The following is a 27,362-nucleotide window of genomic DNA, read 5'->3' as shown; positions in this document are numbered from 1 at the left end:
CCACATGCGAGTCCTCAGGGACGGTCCTGTCCCCCTCTCCGGCGCTGGCCTCCTCCGTGTCAGTCTGCGTGTGTGCGAAGTCTGAGCCGGACTCATTTCCTCGGCTACTCTCCACCGTCTGTGGCTGAGTGTCCTCTGTCAAAGCTGAAATGCACAGAAAAGATGTGTGAGTCATGGGCACACTCACGTACAGAAGGAACAGGATAGCCAAATCACATAGCAGACAAAGGTTTAGGAGCCCTCATCCTGCACATGGCCCACCCCTACCAGTCATCCTCACATTTTCTGCCATGGGGCCATGGACCACTAGGGGATGTGCTTTTACACTCAACTACTAAGCAAGTGGCGTGTCAACATGGCAGACCTGGATGTCAAATGAGTACCACCCAATGGGACCAAAATGGCATCACAGGCATACATACGCAACACGGAACTCAATAGTGTGTCTGTGCACCAATACATGCATAGCACTCACAAGTTTCCTACACAGACAGTATGCTCACCGCTAGTTTGCTGTTGATCGGCACTCAGACGTTCGGCCAGTTCAGGATGCGTCACTGCAATGATACGGTGCATGAGAGGGGTCATGGAGCGTCGGGACAGACGGGGCGTCCTTGGAATCAGGCCCAGTGTTACTTCCGCTACATTCTTGCTCAGCCTGGAAATGTCGTCCCAGCGTTTGTGGCAGTGTGTATGTCGTCTGTTGCACACCCCCAATGCCCGTACTTCCCGTGCTATGCTCCTCCACAGGTCCTTGCGAAGGTGCAGCTTGACCTACCATGATGGGAGACAAAAGGGTGTAAGTCAGTGGACAGGTGGCCTGTCACACACATAGGGGCAAGACGTTACTGTCAGCAGCCATGCACAATCAGGAACATATGTCTAGCCCACACTACACAGCTAAGATAGAAATAGGCCTGATCATTTGGCCCCCTCATGCACACCAACATGTCCCACACTGCACTTACCACCCGTCCCGGTGCGCCGTAGAGGCGTCCATAGTTGCGGAGTACACCGTCCACGAGGACATCAAGCTCCGCGGCGGTGAAGGGTCGAGACCGGATCTCTTTGCCTCTCGACATGGCAAGATCACGGAGTATGGCACTAGAGCAGCAGTCGGTGGTCAGCTCAGCAGCAGCAGCAGGTCGAGGTGATGGTCACAGGCAGCAGTCGGTGGTCAGCTCAGTAGCAGCAGCAGGTCGAGGTGATGGTCACAGGCAGCAGTCGGTGGTCAGCTCAGCAGCAGCAGCAGGTCGAGGTGATGGTCACAGGCAGCAGTCGGTGGTCAGCTCAGCAGCAGCAGCAGGTCGAGGTGATGGTCACAGGCAGCAGTCGGTGGTCAGCTCAGCAGCAGCAGGTCGAGGTGATGGTCACAGGCAGCAGTCGGTGGTCAGCTCAGCAGCAGCAGCAGGTCGAGGTGATGGTCACAGGCAGCAATGGTCCCCAGGGTAGGAAGTTTCATTTTGGCCAACACACATATATAGGGCCCTCAGCACGTGTCAGTGGCATACGTCGCCAGCAATTGGTCAGCCCTGGAAGCGTGATCGTGAAATGGGCCAATGACTGGCCCTGTTGTTGCGGTGCACAGCTTCCGCTACTTGCGATTGGCCGTATGCGGCCAGCGTCCCTCTTCCCATTGGCTGCATGTGCAGGGACCGTCACGGGCACACATCGGCAACCGCACGTGCAAGCCTCAGGCACGGATGCTTCAGTTGCAACAATGTACTATCACTGGCGCCTCCATGGCGGTGCACGTACACAGCGGGGGAGGTGCAGGCCTATACACCCTGTAGATGTACTCAATGGACATGCCAGTTCATGACCCCCCTTACAGTCACCTTGCATCATCCACCGTACACCGGCCGGAGCGGCCGGCCCATGAACAACCGCCGTGCCAGGCCCTGCCCAGGACCGCCGTGCCGGCCATGGCAACAACCGCCATTGCACGGCCCTTCCACTACCGGCGTTCCCTGGCGGTCCGTGCAATGGCGGTTGTTGCCATGGCCGGCACGGCGGTCCTGGGCAGGGCCTGGCACGGCGGTAGTGGAAGGGCCGTGCAATGGCGGTTGTTGCCATGGCCGGCACGGCGGTCCTGGGCAGGGCCTGGCACGGCGGTAGTGGAAGGGCCGTGCAATGGCGGTTGTTGCCATGGCCGGCACGGCGGTCCTGGGCAGGGCCTGGCACGGCGGTAGTGGAAGGGCCGTGCAATGGCGGTTGTTGCCATGGCCGGCACGGCGGTCCTGGGCAGGGCCTGGCACGGCGGTTGTTCATGGGCCGGCCGCTCCGGCCGGTGTACGGTGGATGATGCAAGGTGACTGTAAGGGGGGTCATGAACTGGCATGTCCATTGAGTACATCTACAGGGTGTATAGGCCTGCACCTCCCCCGCTGTGTACGTGCACCGCCATGGAGGCGCCAGTGATACAACATTGTTGCAAATCGACCATCCGTCCCGGAACCTTGCACATGCACTTGCCGGTGTGTGGGCGTGACGGTCTGTGCACGTGCAGACAATGTGAATGTCGAAGGCGGCCCGCGTATGCCCAGACGTAAACAGCGGATGCAGTGCACCGCCATGGCGTGGTCAATGTTTGCATCTTAGCCGATGATGCACCTTGTACCATTGTCTGCAGCTGCCTGCTCACGGTTGTGTGCGTGATTGCGTGGCTACACATGTCATGCTCCATCCCATGTGTGTCCATACCATGGGCATCGGTGAGCCACAAGTGTCCATCACGTGTGCATGTCCACATCGGGTAGTACCCTACACAATTTTGTCGTACCTCACATGTACACAGTAGATCCCGTATGTATGGGCACCTGTGAATCAGTTGTCAGTGAGTGGTATGTGTCAGATGATGACTATGGTGGGGGTTCTGTTGTGTACTGTACATGTGTGTTGCCTATTGTGTCCCCATGCATGTGATGTCCGTATGCCCACCATTCCTGGTGTTGCCATTGGTGCATCATGATATGGGGGGGTGGGGGGGTGTTTAATTTAGTATGTGTGCATGTACTTGCATGTGTGCATGTGATGTTGGGCCTACACATGTGGGTCATGTCACATGTCTGGTTGGCAGTGATGTTGAGGTGAGACAGTGTGCATTGCACATGTTGCTAAACATCATGTTGCTAGTGGATGCACATTGTTGCTACGTCGATCCATGTTGTCCTGACAATCAGAGGAGTCACACATATGACAAGCATACACTGGATACTACATGTTGGTAGAGGGCGTTGACATGTGATTGAGGTGCACACACATGCGTTGTATGTGATTTGACTTCCATTCCATCTACTCCCACACAGGAGGGCTCCAAATGTCCATCGCCCATACACTGTGCTGGAGGATATGGTGGACGAGGAGGTGATCCGGAAATTCAGGCTGGATCGCCGTCGATTGTTGGAACTTGTGACCCTATTGTCTCCTCACCTGCAGCCGCGAAGAACCTATCCAGGTTCCATGACACCCACGCAAAAGGTGATGGCGGCACTCCATTTCTTTGCAACAGGCACATTCCAGTACACAGTTGGAGATGCCGGGGGAATGTCACAGGCCATGTTCAGCACGGTACTCCGGGATGTACTGACAGCCATGATGCTGTACAAGCATGACTATATACATTTCCCTCAGGCGGCGGAGTTGGCAGCGGTCAAAGCTGACTTCTATGCCCTGGGTCGTATACCACACGTTGTGGGTTCCATTGATGGCACGCATATCGCTCTCATTGCACCACGGGCACGTGAGCAGGTGTATAGGAATCGGAAACACTTCCATTCCCTGAACGTGCAGGTGGAGTGCCAGGCCGACAACATCATCTCACATGTGTGTGCAAGATTCCCTGGCTCTGCACATGACGCCCACATCATGCGGAGCAGCATGGTCCCCCAACTGATGGCTAATCTGCGTCCGGCACAAGCGTGGCTTGTTGGTGAGTATGCTGTGGTGACAGGAGTGATATCTGTGTGGCATGGTGTGCCCCACAATGCAGGTTGTGATGTTTCTCTCTCTCTCTCTTCCACCAACACAGGCGACTCGGCTTACCCAAACAGGCCATGGCTGCTCAGTCCCTTACGCAATCCCACTACAGCTGGAGAAATGAGATACAATGATGCCCATGGTAGGACACGTCGAGTGGTAGAACGGACATTTGGCCTGCTCAAGTCTAGGTTTCGGTGCCTGGATAAGACTGGAGGGGCCCTGCCTTACTCACCAGGCAAAGTATGCAAGATCGTGATAGCGTGCTGCATGCTTCACAACCTGGCTGTGCGCTATAACATTGAACTGCTCTTGGACCCTGATGAACTGCAAGTTCCTCGCCCTCCCGACCCAGCCATGTCAACTGATGAGGATAGTGGTGAGGAGGAAGGTGTGGACCAGAGGCGCCAGATCATTGATCGCTACTTCCCTTGATTGTGAGTGTGCTCCTCTTGTGCTGCTTGGGTATGCCCTGTGAATGTGTGCTGGTGTTGTGGCATAGTGGTGTGCTTCATCTCTGTGTTCTGCTATGTGATGCATGCATGTGTGTGTGTGTGTGCTAAATTGTGGCCAATGCACGTCTCCATGATGTGTGTCGTCTCATCCATTACTGTTGTGATGCGTGTGGGTTGTTAAATGTTGCACTGCAGTGTGTTCTGATGAGTGTGATCATGTTTCCTGACGTGTCTTTGCGGTTTCTATTTTCCCTAGGTCACTCCCGCAGCGCCATGATTCTGTACCAGTTGGATACCTGTACCTAGTAACATCTGTTTCTGATGCATTCATGTGAATAAACATGGAGGCAACACATGATTGAGTGAGTAAGTGGCTTTTATTTACAAATTGTGCATGGGTGTAGGTGCATATTTACAAATGAGTGAAGGGGTGGGGGAGTGAGAGTAGAAGGTTATGGCAGATGAAATGTCCGTGCGGACACCACATAGGGTGGTGTCTGCCTAGTACAGCAGGCCTGTGGCAGGTGGGACCGGATAGTTGGCAGGGTGAATGGCATGCGCAGGTACTGGTACAGTCATTTTCTGTTCCTCTTGGAGCGTGTGGCAGCTGCTTCCACACTGCTGTCGCCCACTTCCAGCCTCGGACGGCCCCTCCGTCTTTGTGCCGGTACGGAGTCAGCTGGTTGCGCTGGGGCATCGGGTACCACATCCGCCGCAGGTGGCGGTGGCGGTGGCGTTGGCGGTGGCGGTGGCGTTGTTTGTGGCCTGATTGTCCTGGTGAAGATGTCCACTAGTTGGCCAAGCCGCCTCTCAATAGCCCCCAACATTGCAGTGTTATCTACAAAGTCCTGGTGGGCCCGGTCTGCCTGTGCCTGACCACGTTGGTAGCTCACCTCCACCCTGCCCAGTGCCTCCAATGACTGTTGCACTGGATTGGGTGTGTTGGTATCCTCCCGTCTTCTTTGGCGTATGCTCCTGCCTGCCGGATCTGGCCTTGCATCTCTGCCTTGCCTCACACTCTCCCTGCGTGGCTGGGATGGCGCTGGCACGGCGTTGGCCGTTGGGTTGGGCAGGGTGGCAGGGGCAGGAGTGGTGGTAGTAGTGGTGGTGGTGGAGGTGGTGCTGGTGGTGGCTGTGCAGGTCACAGTGGCCGGTGTTGTCACAATGGCAGAGGCCGTAGTTGTTGGTGCAGGGGTGACCTGGGAGCCAGATGGCCCTGGCTGGCTGCTTGTGCCGGGATCATCCTCTGCCCCGGAGGTGGCTGGCCAATCGTCCCCTGAGACGTCTGTGATTGGCGAGTCTGGAGGGCGGGTGTTGCTTCCAGCTGTCGGATTAGGATGACCTGCAAAACAAAAATGTGAGGATGAGTAATGTGGACTTGACAGGTTGTTTTCACTTTTTTTGCCGATTCTGTCTGCACTGGTACTCACCCCACCCACCACCACCACCGCCATCCCTATGGACATGGGGGCCTGTTGGGAGTTGTAGTTACATCCCCTCACACCCACCACCACCCACCACCACCACCACCACCGCCATCCCTATGGACATGGGGGCCTGTTGGGAGTTGTAGTTACATCCCCTCACACCCACCACCACCGCCATCCCTATGGACATGGGGGCCTGTTGGGAGTTGTAGTTCCATCCCCTCACACCCACCACCACCCACCACCACCACCACCACCGCCATCCCTATGGACATGGGGGCCTGTTGGGAGTTGTAGTTCCATCCCCTCACACCCACCACCACCGCCATCCCTATGGACATGGGGGCCTGTTGGGAGTTGTAGTTCCATCCCCTCACACCCACCACCACCCACCACCACCACCACCACCGCCATCCCTATGGACATGGGGGCCTGTTGGGAGTTGTAGTTCCATCCCCTCACACCCACCACCACCGCCATCCCTATGGACATGGGGGCCTGTTGGAGTGATTTCGACGTTGGTGAGTATGTGGACTGCATGCATGGGTTGGGGTCTGGGAGATGTGTCTTCACAGTTGTGTGAGGCACACCATGTAGTAGTGCTCGTGGTGCTTGGTTTGTACTTACCAGCCTCTTCTCCCTCAGGAAGTCCATCAAGGCTCTCAGGGTGGATGATGGTCATCACCTTGTCCTCCCACTCGGTGTAGGGTAAGGGCTCCGGAGGGGTTCCACCGCCGGTGTGATTAGCCCGGAGATAGTTCTTGGCTCGTATTGCTTTGACTCGGGTCTTTAGATCGTGCCACCGCCTCTGGATGTCCTGCTTCGTCCTCGGGACGCTCCCGGAGGCATTCACCCTGGTGACTATCCGGTCCCACATGCTGTTTCTCCTGGCTATGCTGGTCTGCTGCACTAGGGCCCCGAATAAGTGGGGTTCCACACGGATAATCTCATCTACCATAACCTTCAACTCGGTGTCAGTGAATTTTTTTTTTTTTTTTGGTGCCATGGTGTGTGGTGCTCGGGGTGTGGGTTTGCGTGGATGGGGAGGTGCAGGTGTGTGGTGTGTAAGAATGGTGTGGTGGGTGTTTGTGTGGTGGGTGTGTTTGGGTGTGGGTTGTGTGAATGCTATTTCTCTTTGGTCTCAGTTCAGTGGTGTGTCCTGCTAGCAGCTATGCTGTGATGCAGAGGAGTTGTGGAGTGGGTGGGAGTTCTTTTATGGTGTGTGTCTAGACCGTGTCTGAATGGTTATTGGCAGTCAGGTGCTAGGTGGGAGTGCTGCCAGGTGTGGATTGTGTGGTGCTTGGCGGTGGATCATTGTGTGTTGGGATTGGTTTGGATGTTTTCGGTGGGTGGGCGTTTTTTTTTCGTGTGTTTGGTGATTAACTTCCGTGCCAATGTATGGCATTGGTTTGACAGTAGGGATGTTGTTTGTGTTGTCGTTCCGCTGTGGTGCACGGATTCTCGGTGCATTTGTACCGCTGTGGACGTGGATGGCGGTGACTACCGGGGTACTTGCGGAGTTATCCTAATAGCGGACACGGACATTGCGCAGGTATCGCGGGGGTGGTGGATGTATTCGCGGTCATGTGCGTACGCGGCGGTCGGTGTTTTTACTGTTCCGTCCGCCTGCCGCGGACTCAGGTGTACTCCGACCGCCGCGGACGGGGATTGGTGTGCTCCGTACGCCGCGGTCGGCGTTTTTTGCATGTTTTATCCTAATTGCTGTTGCGGATTTTCCGCGGACAGGTCCGGAGTATCTTGCCACCTTCCGCGGCGGACGGTACACGTTTCCGTCCGCCATCCTAATCGACCCCTTAGTGCGGACGGATCAATACTTTCTGAAAGGTGCCTTATTTGAAAAAAGGACCATTTAAGTATACCTTTAGAATGACCCAGGCTGCATTCTATCTCTGTCCATTTTTTCCAAGTGTCAGAGCTGAGAAAATCTGCCACATAAGTATATCCGTTCTCCTCCCATTTCTTTTATATGTTAGATTGGATCAGCCTATACGCCACACCCTGAAGGTCGACCAAACATGTAGAGCCATTTATCTTAGGGATTTCAAAATACTTAAATAGTTGGGCTTTTTGTTTTAAAAACCACTGGGAGACCTTATAACGTACTCTTTGGGGATTTATCACCAGCCTCCTACGATCTAGAATTTTGTATTCCTTCAGTATGTTTATTATAAAAAAGTTTCCGTACTTGGAGGATTAAGATAGTTATTAAATCTATATGTGTTATGTGCAAAATTTACATAATAGTATTCCCTCAGGTTTGGAAGGGCTAACCGTCCCTCCTCATGTGGGTTACATAAAGTGACTAGTGCTAACCTCGATACCTTGTTGGCCCATATAAAGGATGAGAACAGACCATCTATTTCTTAAAAAAATTACATTTGTAATTTACTGGGGATCGCCACAAATAGAAAATTAAATAATGGTAAAATAGGCATTCTTATTAGTGCTACCCGTCCAACTATTGAGATTGGGAGTTAATAACATTTAGCAAATACATGCTTGACTTTCTGCACTAGGGGGGCATAGTTCAATGCATATAGTTTCGTTCACATTTTCCAACACAGATATACCTAGACATCTCTTAGGCCTCAAATTGAATAGTGGGTGGAGATCAGGTATTCATGCGTGGCCTGGGCAGTTGCAGAGTAAGATTTCCGTCTTAGCGTTATTTATTTTGTACCCTCCCAGTGCTTGAAAACCCGAAAAAATGCATGCTAAAATGTCCTGTTGAATACTCTCCCAGGCCTGAGAAATAGAAATATATCATCAACATATAATTTTATATTGGACATGCCTTGCAGAGGTTCTGTTTGTAATGCTTTTTAGGTCTCGGCTAGAAACGCACGAAGCGCGTTCTCGCCAGAGAACTATAGATGTCGGCTCAGCCGACAACGAGTGGAGACAAGAGCTGGCCACTCGCAGCACTTTGCAATAGGATTAGGTTGCGCGCGTGAACTTCTGCTGTTTTCAGCATGGCAGAAAGAATCGGATCCCGTCGCGCGCCTTGGGAAGAGTTCACGTGACTAACTGTGGAATGCATTGGTTGTAGTCAGCGTGCGTGGGAAGGGCAGCGGCACAACCCCCGTTCCCGGCGTGAGCTGCAAAGTAGTGGTAGTTCATTTTAGAATTACATTAGGCTGCGTGCTTAATAATGTTAATCAATTTCACTTGCTGTGAAACAGCGCAGTTTGTATTTAATTATACCGCGCTGTTTTCGAAAATAGGAAACATGAGGGCAAATACAAGTAGCACTGAGAGACAGTCTGGAACCGCGTGTATATCTTATGTAATGTAATTTAATTTTGCTACTTTGAAAACTGCGCATTTTAGATTTACATTACAGCGCGCGCTTTTCGAACTATGAGACATGAGGGCAAATAGAAGGAGCATGCAGACACAGTCAGGAAGCATATTTTATATTTTAGTTTTACATTAATCCACGTGCAGCTCGAACGCTTGTGAAGGAGCAAGCTGTCAATACCCATTGCAACAAACAGCTTTCCTTTTACTCCCCTTGTGGACAGGAGCACAACCCCCATTGAAACAAAGAGTTTTAGCCCTCTCGTGTTGTTTTTGGCACTTTACGTTAAGATAGCCCCAGGCCCATGCACACATATTCAATTAACAAAGTAATCCGTGTTTAAAACAATAGGTGCATGTTTAAGAGTCTTTGCTACGAAGTGATGTGAAGTGGCGTCTCACTGGCTTCAGGAACTGGCTTTTACTTATAATAAAAAAATAAACAAACAAGGTTTACAAATAATGTTAGTTTGTTTTCATACGTTTGAAAACAGTTCCTGTGTGGCAGCCTACACAGCTTTTGTCCACATATACAGCTTTACCCAAGAACTGTTTGAACTGTAACATTTTACGAGATTTTAAAATGCTGCATTGCAAAGTATTAGACACAGGCGCACAACATACATTGTAAGAATAAAAACAAGTGTTCAGCTTTTCTTTATGGTGTATGACAGCATAAGAATAATCATAGCAAACACTAGAAAAGGCCTCTTTGTCGACAGACGCATAACCCCCATTGCAAAAACACCCTTAGCACCCCCGGCGTGAGCTGCAATGAAGTGGCGTCTCGCTGTCGGTACTCGGCAGCAAGTTATTTTTACTTAAACATCCCAAAACCAAAAAAAAACGTTATTTAATGTCAGTTGCTGTGAAACAGCGCTTTTCTCATTCACATTTGCCCACGCGCTTTTCGAAATCGGAAACATGAGGGTAAAGACAAGAAACATGGACACAGTCAGTAAGCGCGTTGTATATTTTATGTAATGTTAATTAATGTGAATACTTTGGAAACAGCGTATTTCAGAATAAACAGACATAAAGCATATACACACTTAACAAACATAGGCACAAAGATACAGTCAAGAAACATAACGGTACAAACAAGAGGCATAAGGGATAACACAGGAGGCATAGAAACACAATCAAGATGCATACGTGCACAGACAGGTAGTATGAAGGAAAATACACAAAGGGGCACAAACAAGAGGCATGAGGGCATATACAGGAGGCATACAAACACATTTAAGAAGCATAAGTGCACAGGCAGGGAGCATAAAGGCAAAAACACAAGGGGCATAACGACACAAACAAGAGGCATGGGGGCAAATACAGGAGGTATGGACACACAATCAAGTAGCAAAAATGCACACACTTAAGGAAAAAAAAGAAGGCATAGAGAAAACCTATGCTATCTACAAGAAGCATTCAGACATACTCAAGAGTTGTAAAGAGAAAGACAAAAGGCATGACAAGTAAAAACGCATAAGGGCACACACAAGAGGCATAACTGCTCAAACAAGGGGAAAGAGGACTAACACCAAAAGTATGCAAACGCAGTTAACTGGCACTGGTGTACAGATAAGAGGTATGCAGACCCAATCATAAGCAATAAGTGCACAAACAAGAAGCAGGACCGCAAATACAAGACATATTAACACACAGTCAATTGGCATAAAGGCACAAACGAGAGGCATAAGGGCAAACACCAACAACATAAGGGCAAATACAAAACACATAGATACATTTAAAATACATAAGTGCATAACAGGTGTCATGAAAGCTATTACAAGCACACACATACAGTCACATTAGAAGCATTAGAGAAAACACAAATTATGACATTAACTACAAAAGCCAAGGAAACAGTCAGTAGGCATTCGTGCATAGACAACAGGCGATGTTAAACCTTAAAACTTTATAAAAAAAATATACATTCTTTGCATACTTATTTACAAACAACAAATTAGCAATTATCAAATCATCTTCATGCGCCAACACATTGTCATATACAATGACAATAACTCCAACTTTAATGCTGCGAGACCTATTGCATTGCAAATGCTTGTTGTCTAATGGCTATTGTCAGTCGTTCTATGAACTAGGCAAACAAAATTGGGGATAGAGGACATCCCTGCCGTTTCCCCCTGTTTATTCTACAGCTTCCTATAGTTCTAGAATTAACAATGATTTGTGCTGAAGAGTCCTCGTATAGCTGTTTCACTATGTGTATACATTTTAAAGACCTTACTTTGTGTTTTCTAGTAGCCTGCCTAACGTGGAGCCATGTTAAACAACCTGTGAATGAATGGGCTATGGACATTAACCTCTGGGGCCTTTTTAGATCTTTATAGTATGGGGAAACCCAGAAAAACAGTATTACTTCCAGATGTGCTATGTAAGATAATCCAGAATGGGACATAGAAAACAAACCTCAGAAAAATAATAAATACAAAATGGGATGAGGGCTGATAGGGTTATATTGGAAGGTGCAGGGACATTTGCTGTTTCTAAGAATAAATAAATTCAATTTTTAATAAAAGGTGTCTTGCCGTGACTGATAAAAATGTATTGTTATGAATATTAATGCATTTACAGCACTTCTGTTACATAGAAGGAGAGTTTTAAGAGACGGCTATAATTTTTAGATGTACATATACAAAATAAAAAAAACAGCCTTACCTGTGACTCAAATAATGAATTGCATTAGTATAAGAATGCATTGGCTTTATTATATTGATTCATGCTATTCACTGGCTTTACATCCACATCTGTCAAATCACTGACAAGAGTATTCATACCAAGATCTAAGCTGGAAAGCCTGTGATACAGGAATAGGGCTCCACAAGCAGGCTTAACAAAGACACTGCATTCATGTCCCATGTTGTCCTATGGCCAACTTATGGGAAATTGCCTTGTTGCAACACTAGACTATGCCTTCCAAGCTCGTACAACTGAAAATATTTTCACACACTTACTGTTGCATGCAGTACATCAAGCACTTTCATTATTGTTCGTGGGGTCTCCAAAGCTCAGCACCCTTTCACTTTAGACCTTTAAAGGTGCCTTTATTTGGCGGACTCTTTCTCTGTCACCTTAAGTGGGACACCAGTTTTGCGGTCACTGTGTGTAGACTGCCTTTATGTTGGGACACAACCTCAGAATGACGATTACCTCTGCCTTGAGATCCCTGGGCGTCTTGGGGTGACCGTGCTCTTGCTTAGAGTGGTATCATAGATGAAGTTTACTTGTTCTTTGTATTTCCACCTAAGACACAACTATCCACTATGCTGTAGATGTCACCATAATGCCAATTTCCTTATTGCACCAGCATGAACATAAAGCCTTGTCACAGTGTGTCAAATCCCCACTTCCATGCCCGTTTTGCTGAACTTAAGTATGTAAAGTGCTGTGGCTATTACACCATATTTTGCTCTTATTAAAAAACTTTTTACAGTTCCCCATATATGAAACTCATCTCCACCAATTGAAATGTGCTATCTAACCTTATTACATGTCACAGCGCACATGCAAGTGTGTTATGAAAGCTATTCTCGGTAGGAGGAAATTGTATGCCGCACAAAATGATGAATCTCTCTTTCAAGGATTAGGCCATTCTGATGTCCCTGTCCTAGGAACTCGGGTACCATATCGTTTCTGGGTTCCAATCCACATCTCACTCCTAGATATGCGTTGTGGCATTGCCTAGATGACCCTGGGTTTGCTAGCTTGAATGCCCAGTTCCCTATTCTCTGCCCAGCAATAGCATAAATCTACTTCGGATGTCTGGTCTGTCGATTGCAATACACATTCCTCCTCTTGTCCGTGTAGGAATCTCGCGACAATTCCTGAAAAGACACTCCTGGGTGGTTTCAAATATTAAATTAGAAGGTGGAACATTCTTATTGGGTCTTGGCTTTGCACCAGTTCCTCTGGATTTAGATGATTGCTGTACACTAGCGCCAGTATCCTAACGTCACTCAGAACCTAGGTAACACCAGGTTAGATAAGGAAAGTGGCAATGTACCAGTCCTATGATACACCTATTTTATCCCATGTTGTGGCTCCACTAGTGCAAAATCTGGCAAAAAGCCTAGGATGAATGAGAAACCATGTTACTGTTCACTGTCTGCAATATGTGTATTTGGCACTGCTGGGCAGCCTGCAAGTGAGATTTTGACCAACCAACCAAAGAAGCAAGAACGGATTTTTGAAAAAATGTTTTAAACCTTTTTATTAGATTTTCCATTTCAGACATGTCATACAAACACATTCATATCAGTTAGAAATTACAGTAAGTGAGTTCTGGCATCCGGACCAACCGCCGTGGATGCATTCCTCAGGGCAAGGGCTCCGGAAGCGATGGAAAGGAGGCCTCCTTGTCGCAGCCTCCAGCGGTGTCAGGGAGTATACAAAGGATTGTCAGTAATAGAAAGACCACTGTTCTTGTGGTTGGGCAACAGTCTCTGGTCCCATGTCCCTTCCAGTGCGTATCGTGAAATGGTCATCCAGTTCGACCATGAACTAAGAGCCTCTAAACTGGGGAAATACAGGGGCAGGGGTGGGAGGGCTAGGGGTCGTAGCTCAAGAGGGCCTACGCGATGGTGGCCCGTGTCGTTCTACTGATTCCAGACACTGTGCTCCGCGCCTAATTTTGCAGTGCATCTAAGGGGTTGGCTTATAAAGAAGCTAGAACGGATATGCCATCATAAAAGTAATGAAGGCATCTTGGAGACTGAACTTGGATGGACTGCACTATAGTGTTGAACCTACACTGCAGCCTTAACCTGCTTTGCATAGTATACCCTTACAGCCATGTAGCAAGTATCTGGCCCTGTATACATGTCGCCAAATCAAGACATTGGGAGACCTTACCTGTAAATATATATTTTATATAACTTGCTAGTATTTCTCGTTTCGTCCTCATAATAGATTAGTGTACAACTGCATTAATCGCGGTTTCACCGGATTCCATGGAGATCATTAAAAAGGAGGTAGGAAGTACAGGGTTAGTCAAAACCTCTTGTATGGAACTGGTCATGGGGCTATATATTCCCCTGCCCACAAGTGGTTCTTTTAGGAACCTCTGGCATCTAACTCAAAATTCCAAGATCCTGTGGGGAGAGGGAGAAAAAGGGTGAGTGTTATTGACCTATCTGCACCTCTCATGCACTTCATAGCACATCATTTCAAAATATGTCAACACCAATGTACATGCAGCGCATTCCTGGTCATTCTTTGTACGAAATACAGAAGGTGGACCATGACCAAAGATGCAAGTCTCCATATTACATGCCATTTCTTATAGCTCCATCTCATAGTATTCACTCATTTGGAGAATGTTTGAGAAATTCGAGGCAGACCGTGAACCAGTGGGCAAATTGTTCAGTTGTTCAATAGAAAGACAATGAAGGCTTCCATTGAAGCACTTTCCACAGTGTTCTCTTTCTCCTTTGGGATGAACCAACCCTCACCCGGCTCGCAGAGTCAGGTCTTTGATGCTAAAAGAAGAATCAGAATATATTGCAGTTGCCAGAGCAGAATGTCAGTGTCTGCCCCACTTACATTTTCATATTAAAGGAATTCTTAAGAACCTAAACCGCAAGAAACCTAAATTGTTCTCTGTAGCACAAAAGTTGAACTTCGTTAAAGGCATTTGATTGTTTTCAGTCAGTCCTAAGGACAGCTATATGTACCTAACAGCCTACATTCTCAGTCACATCATACCTTTTGGTTTCTAGTGATCAGAGATTAATGTTAGTTCAAGGTACTTTAATTTTGCCTTTCTGTGGCGATAATCCATCCACTCTGATAAAAACACCCTGGCTTTTTACATTTTGGACCCTTGAATTTCCAACTCTGCTGTGGTCTGATGCTGGGTGAATACGCTTCTGCCCCGGTCTCCTCTTATTACTTTGCTGTGATCTTCACCGTTAGTGCAACTCATGTTGAATACCCTGCTCCTTCTCTTAAGCGCTTAGAGACCAGTGGTAATTTGCGCTATATAAAAATAAAATAACATAACATAACATAACATGGCTTCCTGTAAATAGTGCATATTTAATACAGCTTCTCTGATAATACTAGAGTGGAAGTGCATGCTGTCTTTAAAGTTAAATGGGCAGATGTGGATGGTTTCGTTAACTATAATTTTACCATTCACTAACCACAATTGTCTATTATTTGGGGGACGTGGGCTGGACACCAACATGGCGGCTGTAACCTAAGCAGCTCTGAGCCATCTGCCCTAAATCCTCCCGGCTCCTGCCTCAGTACCCCTACATCCTGTCCATCCGATTGCAGGATGCTGAACTAAACTTCCCTGAGGGCCCAATCTTCCGGTGAGAATGGAGGTTGGAGAGCAGCAGCATCGTTGCAGGGATGGAGCCAGCCTACATAGACCGCATATCTCAGAGCGCATTGGACAAGCTGCCTTGGAACTTGGCCTGGGACGTGGAAGGCCAGCAACGCTATGGAGCTTAGACAGACTAGGTTGGTCTGTGGCCCGCATTGTAGATCTCCCAGCAGTCTCTTTCTGTGGCAACGAGAGCTCAAGTGCTGCGGGAGCTGGGGGAGGCGCCTCCTGGGACGGTGCTGCACCTCCTGGTGGGCGACTCATCTCGTGTTGTAGGCGGTGATGCTGGAGGCGACGGGGCCTAATAGATGGACTAACGGGCGAGGCTTAAACAAAAAGGTGAGCATGCTGCAGCCTGGGTGAGCGAGAGGCGCTGGGATGGGAGACCTCCAGGGGCCTCTGGGAGTCCCAAAAGTGCCAACTTAAAGAGCCTGCAGAAAAGGGGGATGCAGGCATCCGCACGGGTTCCTTGTTGGGCGTGCTGAGCCGTTGTGACTGAAGTGGGTCTTAAATCTTTATGGACCCCTTGGGAGACCGTACCTCTGTATGAGAGCGCTGAAACGGGGAATAGCTTTCTCCTGTCAATCTCACCTCCTGTAGTGTGACAGCGGATCAGTGGCTTCCAGCAAATCCTTTATTGAGCCTCCTGTTGTGCTGGAGTCCTGCATTGAACGCTTGTGCACCGTGCAGTGGAGAGGGTAACAGACTGAGAGGAGAGTGACTGAAGTGGAGGCCTCAGTGTCAGCAATGCAAACAACTATTTCCAAGCTCTACTCCGTAACCAAAGAGCTGGTTGCATGAGTCGAGGATGCAAAGGGGAGGGCCTTTACAGAAGCACTTCGCCTATTTGATTTTCCAGAGGGCTGCAAGTGGTCATACCCCGAGTCGTTCTGGGATCATTGGCTATCCTCTACCATTGTGGTCAAACACACTATCCTCTTATTTCATCGTAGAGCGGGCGCATCAAGTCCTTGGTCCTGCAGCCGCCCCTGGGGGCCCCGGCCAGGCCTATCATTATTTGCATCCTGAATTATGATAGGGATGTCAATGCGCGGCATGCTCGTACCCAGAATGCCCTGCTGTACCAGTCTCACAGAATACTGCTCTTTCCGGACTATACAAAAATGGTGCAGCAGAAACACATATCCTTAATGGAAGCTAAGAGGAAATTACAGGACATTAATATCCGTTACATTCTACTCTACCTGGCCAAACTTAAGGTCATATACCAAGCTAAAACTGTTCTTTGACTTCCCGAGGTAGTCTTTCAGTAGACGGATGAGTAGACTGTGGTACGACCGAGTACCCCACTACACTGCTTGCTGACCAGTCCGTGGGGAATGGGGCCTGGACTTCCCAGTGGCAATCCTGTAACCGCGGTCAATGTAGAAGCCTCTTACGCTCTTCATTGAGAAGCAGACAAGACAGGATTCCCTATGAATTAGTGAACCAGGCAAACGGATAGCTTGCAACAGTACATTTCTGTATATCAAAGATTGATGTAAAATGATGTTTACTTTTTAGGAAAGAAGGTGTTGCTCATGTCTACTATGTAGTTGTAGCTTTATATGAAAGTAAACATTTATCCAATAGATTTAACATCTGTTTTGATTATGGATTTGTGGAAGATGAGCAATTTCTTGTATTTTTCATCAGATGGGCTTTGTTCTGTTTGAGGTAAACATTCAGATTCAGTAAAAGTGTTTTTTTTGGTTTTCATTTATTCAAGCTCTTTGGAAGGGAGAAATCCGGCTGATACATTTTAAATATCTTAACAGAATGTATACAACTTAGTCTGCCTATTCGATTATGGTTTAAGGGACAGTTTGTGCTGCCTTAGATGTGGCGTGGTTCTACCCGGGAATACAGTAGTATTGGGATGCAGTATTGAGAGAGTTACAGGAGATCACGGTTGAACACATTCAGCCGTCTCCCCTGTTGGCGCTGCAGGCCATGACAGAGACGTCCCTAAGTCTCTACAATGTCTGGTGGCTTTGGGGACTGTTGCTGGTGAAGCGTACAATAGCAATGCGCTTGGCGAAGGGACCACTCCCGACCATGCAGGAATGGCATGTGGATATGGCATATTGTTACACCCAATCGGATGCATACCATGACTTGATGCCGGTCCGAAGGACATCTGAGGACTCTCTGAGACATACCTACCTTGGACAGAGAATACCGAGATCGACAGGGCTGGAGGTGGCGCTGTGACGATGAGTGGAGCTGTCTAGGAGCAGGTGGTACAAACTCTTGTGCTGCTCATGATGCGGGGGCCTGGTGGAGTTGCCTGATACCGGGGGTCAGTGAGCAATGTTGGTTTATGCCCGCGCCCCCAATGGTGTATAACGAGTAAGGGTACCTAGTACCCCCCACGTAGTATGATGTCTTGTGGATGTGTTGAGTCACTAAGTGTGCATGGACTTGCTGCAATTTTTTCAGATATATTATGCTGCAACCCAGAGTGTGCATAGAGTGGACATGTATCTTTATCCACTTTGATGTGCTCTTTATGTGCACCTATATGACTCATATGTCATTGCATCTTGTAAAGTTATCAAGAACGAAAATAAAGTTTTTTTAAAAACACTCCACGAAAGGTTGTAGAAAATAATTTTGTCTGTTTGCGGACTAAGGCTATTGAGCACTATGAAACTTATGGTCCCCTAAATTAATCTCTGGGGTGGGTAGGATAAAAATGGTAAAAATAATTTCACTGCTCGTTCTTTTCTCTAGAAGCATATATTCTGGTATCTTCTTTAAGAAATGAGCTAAACATATTTTGGAATCCACAATGCATATCAAAAGGGTAAGAAGTTTCTTATTCACAGTGAAACTTCAAAAAGCTTAGCCAATCCGTGCACGTATCCAAATGACTTTTTGGTGAGACAGGGCATTAAATGAATAATGGAAAACAGTCAAAGCTTTCCTCCTGGCTCTACATTGATCACGACTTCGTACACCTCTTTCGCCTAGTATCAGGTATCACAATGAAACAAACTAAAACAGTAGACGGTGGCAATTGTACTCACTAGCACAATCCCAGCCCTGGCCAAATGGGACAACAGACTTCAACACAAGATGAGACACTCCACACATTTATCGTCCTGACTTAACCAGCAGGTAAAACCTTGTACTGGAAGGGTTAGTCTTTAAAAGAAACATATATAATGAATAGACCTTAGCTCTAAAGAGCATCCCCAATCATCCAAACCTAATACAACCTTGATAGACTGAATCTGTAAAATTGTTCTCAAAGTAAGGTTATCCACTCCAACAACCGTACCCCACAGTCCTACAGTGAGTGACCTCAGCTGTCATTTGTCCTCCAGTACTAATTCACGTATTTCATTTCTCGTTCTTCCTCTCTGACTTCTCATTTAGGTTCCTAATTTGTTAATTTCACCAGGGCAGGATTCTCATAAATATCCATTTATACTATAATAGTCAGTAAAACCAGTTATAATCAATTTCACATGTTAGCAATGATCTCCTTGTTATCCGAGTCTGTCTGACGAATCTTTGTACAAACAAATACAAATTGCCAGTCAATAGTCCTATTCTTTGGTCATTTTCTTAAGCTTCGTTATTGTCAAATGTGAACAGTTGTCAAGTCCTGTGATCTTATGCTAAGGTGTTCAAATGTACTCTTTGAAATTGTAATGCTTGAAATAAAAAATATTCAAATTCTCACATTTCCAGAGAGTTTGGGAAGCAGCAAAGTCCTACCTAGCATTCCCACGCATCTTGCAGTAAACTTAATATCCCATCTGTATGGATGGACTTATAACGTGGCACGGTAAAGCTGTAAGGGTGCATGGGAATGTTTTGAATGTGTCTTTTAAGAAAGCCTTTTCTTTTTGGTGTTGGGGAGGGAATGTGGCTAGGTGCTGTATCTGGCTAGGTGCTGTATCTGAGCCTGCATCTGCTAGCACCTTGACGAACATTTCAACCCCACACATTTATGAAAGCTCAGGGGGAGTCCAGAGTGATGTCACTAATGTGTATGCCAACACTTTCTTTGCCCATAATACCAAATGTCAAATTATCTCTTTTGGATCCTGTTTTATCTGGCACACAATTAACTCTTATCAAACCTAGGCATTTATGACTCCAAGAGACTCACAAGAATCCTTGGTGATCTGGCTTGTGGCTGTGTACTGTTTCTTGCAAGATTTCTTGCAAGGTTTATAGGGCCCTTTGAATTTCTGAAAACATGTTCATGCAAGGGACAGCAAAGAAAGACTATCAAGCATGGCCTTTTCATACCATTGAAAATCTGCTTTGACAATATGTTTGTTATGTTGCTTTGGACAGTGAATGGACTGCATGCCACCTCATTTGGAAACTCGGGACATTACTCGATTTAAACCAGTGTTGAGTCTTGAGCAATTTTGCAAATTGTGATGGCTGGTTCCACTGATTTTTGTTTTAAATAGAAAAGGTGATTATGTGAAACCCTGTACTTACCTAATTTAGGGTTATTACCAACTATTGTATAAACACATTACCTCCCGACGAAGAGTATAGATTACTCAAAATGCAGTGAGATATTCTTTACCATGATCTTGGATGCACATGCATGTGTAAAGAAACAAACACATTGGTAACATTTACATTTAATCAATTTGGATTTAAAGTGAACATTTAACTAATGGTACGGTATGTATTACCTTTAAAGCACTTGTTCACCAAATTTTCTTGGAGCTGTAGAGAAAACTTAACACCCAAACTTTGTTAAGACTAGGTAAGTTTAATATGGCTGGTAAAAAGAAAAGCCTTCGGTGCCTTTTTGACTAATGATCGATGAGGTGTAAGAGCAAAGATGCTCTAGGAGTTTATTTCAGTCTCTTGCTGCTGTTACTAAGAAGGTTCTGTCGCCAAACTTTACTGTTGTTGTTTTTGGAATATCCAAGAGGAACTGATCATAGAGTGTGTTGAAACTGTTGCTTAAGTTTGGAGGCCATAAAGTGAGCTGCGTTTCCTTGAATGGCCCAATAGACAATTGAGAATGTTTTGAAAATGACTCTTTTCCTGATTGAGAATAAGTGGCGGTGTTTCAAAATGTTTGAAATTTGGTAGTAGCAGTGAGCACCATATGAGCGCCCTAAGAGTTCTGCACCTGTTGAAGCCAACTTATGAGCTTATACAGGCGATCCAGATAGCAGGAGTTACCATCACTGAAGCAGGCTTGTATTTAGGTCAAACGGCTGGAGTATCCCTACCAGGCGAAATGATCTTCATTAGTTTTAGGTGCCAGAAACAAGAACTGGCCACTTAGGAATTGTGGTGTTCTAAAGAAAGATCCTTATCTAGGTAGTTACCCAGACTTGATGCTATTTTGAAAGGTGTTGGAGGAGATTCCACACCTGCTTGTGGAGTTGCATTTGCTGTTGTCACTTTTAGTAATAAGCTCAGTTTTTGCAAAGGTACATTTTTAGACGTTCTGTGGTTAGACTATTGAAAAGGGAGTGCTAAACTGATGTGGAATTCAGTTGAGTGAGTTGCTATGTGGAAAGTGTAACATCAATTGGGAGTCATCCTTGTAGATAATATAATAGAACTCCCATTGAATGGAAGTTAGGCAAGTGATGTCTCATATACATTAAACAAAAATGTTTAAAGAATTGAGGCCTTTGGACACCGCAGCAGATGAAGTTTGAATTAGACTTGAAAGGAGGAAGTTACATAGTCTGGGAACGGCTATTGTGGACTAAACTGATTCACTTAATAGACAAGTGGCCACACCATGTGTCCATGGTCCTACCAAGGAGTAAGGAATGAAAAACAGAATCAAAGGCTGCTGACACATTTAGAAGGACTAGCACACCAGTGCCTCCACGATCAACCAGAAATCAAAGTTTGTCCAGTACGAACATTACAATAAATGTTATGCTGTACCCAGGTCTAAAACCAGCTTAACAAGGAGATGGAGTGGATAATATTGTGATCAGAGGGTGAGAGAGAGTTATTTTTTTGTTTTTTAGCAGATTGATCATGGTAGATTTCCGTTGCTCTGGTACCACTCCCTGCATCAGATCGAAATTGAGAAGCTTGGTCAGGTCATAGGCTAAAAATGGGGCAAACGTTTTCATGAGAATAGATGGACATATGTCTGGGTGAGCCACCTGTTCTCGAAGTAGAAATAATTGCTGTCACTGCAGAGACTGAGCTCTCCCTAAAAGATAAAGACTTCCCGGCATTTGTAGAATATGGGACCACTTTGGTTAGTCAAACTGGAAGGCAGTATAACTTTTCTGTTTAATCAGTGACCTTATATTGTCAATGTTGGTAAGAAAAAGTTCAAAAGTTTGTCAAAGTTTTTCTGAAAGGAGTCTCCTGGTTTTCACTAGCACACCTCACGAGTATGATCACAATATACTATTAATTGTTTTCTAACGGATACAAGTATGGTCTGTAACCATTTGTTTGTACACCATAACTGCACAGAACACACTGTGCGTTTTAAGCAGGATTCCCAGAAAAAGGATTCCAAAAATAGACCATGACCCAAAGATAACGTCACCAGAAATAAAACAATAACAAATGAAAATGTTAACTTAAAACATCCTGACTGCCTGTGGATCCCTTGGAAGTTAAACCAACTAGTGTTATGTAGCCTTGCAACTAAATACCTATCTCCTTTATTGATCAACAGACCTAATTTATCAGTCCTTGACTGGTGCATTTGGATTTTTTTTTTCTGCACTGACATCTCTTTGCAACAAACTACCATTTTGTTTTACGTTGACGTCAATTTGGACCCCTGGTCCTGAATTTTGATCCTGAATTGGATGCCACCCCTAATTCTACATATCTAAAGGGTTGAATTTGTCTTCCATTCTTTTTACGCAGATTCAGGTTTAATTCGACGTCTTTGATAAACTTTATCCAGCACTTGTGATAACCCTGTACTACATAGGGAGGGAAAAATATAATTGTCTGTTTTTACTCTGCAAGTCAATGGATGCATCAGCTTCTTTACGATATACACATTCCCAGGGTAGTCCACTTCTGTTTCTGCTGGAATATGTGGCTACGCGCTAAAATACAATTGCCTGCTCCCTCCCTATGTAGAAACTTCTAGACTCTGTAAATCAATCAAAATGCCCCCATGGTATTTTCCTTTAAACTTGTAGAGGTTCCTTTAATACATACGTCTCAGGAACTCTGCCTTAGTTACGGATGCCTTACGTAGCCATGCGTTGCACCTAACTTGCATGCCACTCTACGTTTATTATTCACATCCTGGAAAAACACTTCCGTGCGGCTTCTGAAATGGATTGATACATTGTTGCTTCGAAGGTTAGCTAGCGTCTCTGCTTTGGGACTGGGCGCGCATAATTGATTTTCCTTCAATATAGAAACTCCAGTTTCACCTTTAAATGGGTGACCGTGAATCTCTTTTTTTCTAGTTATAGCCCCGGCTTTGATTTGGTCAAAGATATTGCCACAGTAGTTTGGAGTTAGACGCTGTCCTTGACCGCCTTCTCCTCTTTGGCCTCAGATCGCTTGTCCGCGAACAAGGTTGCAAAGACACGTTGTAGCTCTGCAGGTAATTAGCTCGGCTTCTTGCCGGTTGTGTTTCGTTTTCTTTTAAGTGAATCTAAGGCAATCTTAAGGGATGTCAGCCTTAAAAAAAGCTCCTTTGTTTTTTACAGATAAGTTTTGATTCATTCTTTACGGGGCTCATTTCCCTTTCACTCCCCAATCAGTACAGATTAATGTTGTGCCTGTGGAGAGTAACTCTTCCTCTACTTCTAATACCGATTAATAAGTGACTGCTAGATGGTTTTATGCAGTTTTCTCACAGAGTGGACCCAGTCTTCTGTTTCTGGGCCCTTTTCTTGCAAATTCTATCTCCTATGAATCATGTTCCTTAATGAGAAGATACCCCTTGGACCGTCTCCTTATACGTGTGATTGATCGTGTTCCTCACCTGTTTAATGTTGGCCCATAGATGAGTTTACATATGTCAGGGATAAGTAGTAGTAGTTTTTTTTAATGTGTTTTTTTAAGAATACCCCCTTTTTTGATAGATTGCTCCTGCCTTATTGGTTTACCCTGTCCTGAAGAAGACCTGCTCTTGAGGCTCCGACTGGCTCTTCCTCCCTCCACGCCTGGTCGAAACATCGAAAAAAATGTAAACTGCCTAGGTTGTTTAATTGTGCCACAGAGAGGGAATGATAGTTGAACACAATGACATTTAGGGGATATATATTTTGAGGGTATGAAATGATTTACATATAAACGCTGTTGAAATAAGTTTATAAATGTTATGGGTCTTTTCCACCTTTTATGCACAAGCACTTTCTCTTGAACACTTTATGGTTTCTGGAGCGACCATTGTATGTAAATAGTGGATGTTAGCATCAATATAAAATGAAATTAATTTTTTGTGATGATGTTATACTTGTATGCTCTCTCCCTGTCATTTTGTATTCATTGGATTTTGATTCAGGATAATCTAATTGATTTTGTCTATACTTGGTGTTCGTTTGGACCATTGTTTTCTGTATCGCGTTTTGTCTAACACCAAGTTATTAGCCACTTTTCTTTTGTATTAATGTAGAGTAGGGTTGCTGAACAGTCGCATCCCCTTGTCTCTTTTGTGTGAACTAGATATTGCCAAGTGCGTGTGATTTAAACATGTCACATCCTGTGACTACCTGTACCAGAGTCATCATGAAAGCAACTTTATCTTCAGCACCCATTCCCCTCTCTGCTTCCTCTACCCTGTGTACCCGATCACTTAAATTAATCTAAGGTTCATCGAATCCTGATACCGAGATAGAGAAAAAGAGGAATGAGGGTAAACAAAGGAGAGGAAGAGTATGTGCTTTGGTCTCTTCGCATTTTAAAAGACTTTTAATTGCTTATATGTAACCTCAACCACATGATGGAAAGCAGACCCAGGTCAATGTGTATCTATAATTGTCTCATTGAACTGATATCCTCATGTAAGTGGAACGCTAGAACAGAGTGATGAAACCATAGTATGATTCCATTAGTTTGCTGGGTTTTGTGGATCATAAGGTTGGAGCTAAATCAACATTAATTAGATTAGTGATCTCTCAACCACCATGGAAATGTAGTCTCGCCATGTCTACAATCTGCTGTCAAACAAGTTTGCAGAGTGAACTCATTCTTGCAGTGTGTAAAACCAGCTTTGTACATCAGTCTTTCTGAAACCTCTTTATGATATCCTGGTAAAAACATTTAAAGTCCTAACCAGCTGCTCTATTCATATTCTCTTTGACTTCTAGAAATCTAAAATGGACTTCTCCAAGCTGCCCAAAATGTTTGATGAGCACAGAGAAAGCAAGTTTGGATTTGTACACGGAGTCTCTGGTCCTGGTAGGTGGTGCCATTGGTTACATAAGGACACACTGATGCTTTTAATGTTCTATATGTGTTACCTTGTTTTTGTAATTATTCTCTGTGAAAATTGAGCTTTCCCTACTTACTTTGACCTCAGTTTTAACTTCACTAAACCGTCTTTGTCTTCTGAGAAGCTGTTTTCTCAATGCCGAACCTTCTGAGATTAGTGAGTGGAGATTTTTTGTGTTCTGGTACATTATCATTGAGTTCTAAAGTTCTTGCCTTGGGCGTGAATTTGACGAACTCTTACGGCCACTTTACACTACAGGGTAGTGGGGAGTATGAATAGAAAACCACTATCAGAACAAAAAAAAACTGACACTATCAAATATGTTCCATTGCATTGACTTGTATTTACGACATTATTGAAGAATGATTCAAACTTAAAACAAGTTGTCATATATGTCAATATATTGATGCGGACATAATCACAGAACATAGTTAATAGGAAAACATCATATAACATATAAATCCAGCAATATTATTTTAATTTAAAAATAATGTTTAGCGTAGGCGCTCTGTCAATTGTGTGTAGACATAAACGTAGCAAGTAAATCCTGCAGTTATCTCAATACTGTAGATGCCAACAATTCCTATGGTAATATTTCAAAAACTGTATCCACCCTTTGATTAATTACTTTTGATGCACCAGTCATGATGGTAGTCCAAATGATGTGCTCTTATGGCCATAAAGGTGTTGCTGATATTTGTGGATGGGGTTTTTATGCTTTATCAATTGTACTCATTTGTTCCTCCTAAATGTAAGAAAATGCCTCTTTTTATATAGTTATCCCCAAGTTTTTCGATGAATGCTGCTGGTTTTACGACTCTGAAGTGCACTGAGGCCTGCTAACCAGACCTCCATGACAGTGCCCTGACCCTAAAAGTGTATGTTGAATTGGTATATCCAATTGAAAATGTTTACCTTAACTGTAAGTCCCTAGTAAATGCTACCCAGGGCATGTAAGTTAGAAGGCTTGCACCACTGATTGTCCTAACCTGGAGGTCCCCCAAATAAAACAAGTCCCCCAGTCTGCCACAGACTGGCAGAGGAGTCGTGCACTGTTCGCCCAACTTTGCCATTGAAAGCAATGACCAAGCCACCACTCCCCTGGACATGTGTGTAAGCCACTCCTCTGACAGGCCTACAGAGCCCTAAAGACAGGGTGCAACACATGACACAGGCAAGAACCGTACTGTACACGTCCTGACAGTAGATCACGCGAAACAACTGTTTTTACTGTCTGAAGACTTGGTTGCCCAATTGGCGAGTAAAGAGTTGAACACTGACCCCCCTCAGCTGTACTAACTCTTGAATGGTGCAACCAAAGTGGGCACTTCAAGGCGTCGAACAACTCATTGCATTAAGCCTGACTTGTATCTCAAGTAGAAATTAGCGTTACTTGTTGCAGTGTGCAGCTTTAGCACAGCTGCCACTTTGTTGCCTTTGAAACTCATGTGCCTTCCTGGGCACACATGGAGCCTGCTCGATGAGACCGCTTTCTGCCCTCCTGGAGAGATGTGCTAACTATTCTCAGGAAAGAGAACAATGCAGAATTGCGAGCCAGGGAGGTGTTATCTCCCTTCTGTAGGAAGCTACTTGGGTGTTGGCCCCAAAAAGCTGGCTTCAAAGATAAACTTGCCTTTGAAGGGCAGATGTCTAGCACCAGGGGGAGGGCTGCCCTATTGTGAGGTAGACAGGCTGGAACAGGAGGCCGAGAGGGGAACCAGTTGCCAAACCAGTTCCCCCAGGGATGTGTACCCCTGAGATAGTCACACCCCAGTGTAGTGTAGTGAGGTCTCTACACCAGGAGAGGGGTCTCGCCATCTTGGAAGTGGGCAGAATAGTGCATCCTGTGATAGCCAGATGCCACTCTCCACAGGAAGTGGTCACCTGGTGGGAGGGAACCTAGTAGCCCATTGTCTACAAACCGCCTCCTGTCCTGAGGGTACTGTCCGAGCATAAAGAGGACACAACTGGCACCCAGACCTCAGATCTCGACCGACTTGGAAGAAGGACCAAAGACGGGCTGCCCTGCTGCACCGAGGATCCCACAAAGACAGGCTGCACTGATGCTGCACCTGGTGGCTAGTGAAGAGCGGGACTGTGCCTGCCATGTCCTGCTCAGGGAGTAGCTGTTTCCAAAGTCCAGTCAAGCCTAGAGAATTCCAAGGGCCAAATGACTGGCCTCTTGTTCGCAGCACAGGGACAGAACCACTGAAGAAGACTGCTGGGGCAAGTTGGTAGCCCAAAGTCTTCAATCCGCTACCACACCGTTGCCATGCCTCACTAAGGACCAAGGCCCGATGCAGAACTGCACACACGTTTTCTGATCCCAGAAGATCTGTTGTAGAGTTGCTGGGACCCTCTGAAGGGAAATTATCAACCTAGGAAGAATTTGCCTTTGACCACAACATCGGGGGACTGGTAATCCATTTGAAATTGGA

General features: G+C 45.9%; 1 protein-coding gene across 8 annotated transcripts in view; it reads left to right on the top strand.

Annotated features, from left to right (window-relative positions):
* ATP6V1A (ATPase H+ transporting V1 subunit A) overlaps positions 1-27,362 on the top strand; it is a 266,273-nt gene that overhangs the window by 133,393 nt on the left and 105,518 nt on the right. For all 8 annotated transcript variants that reach the window (XM_078656668.1, XM_078656664.1, XM_078656669.1 and 5 more), the window contains one exon: positions 24,800-24,890. In XM_078656668.1, coding sequence (XP_078512794.1) covers positions 24,809-24,890 — 82 coding nt within the window. In that variant the 5' untranslated portion in view covers positions 24,800-24,808. The remainder of the gene's footprint in view (positions 1-24,799; positions 24,891-27,362) is intronic.

This window comes from Lissotriton helveticus, chromosome 8 (genome assembly GCF_964261635.1).
Source record: "Lissotriton helveticus chromosome 8, aLisHel1.1, whole genome shotgun sequence".
Classification (NCBI taxonomy): Eukaryota; Metazoa; Chordata; class Amphibia; order Caudata; family Salamandridae; genus Lissotriton; species Lissotriton helveticus.
Note: the sequence above shows the minus strand (reverse complement) of the source record. Positions and strands in the feature narration are given on the sequence as shown.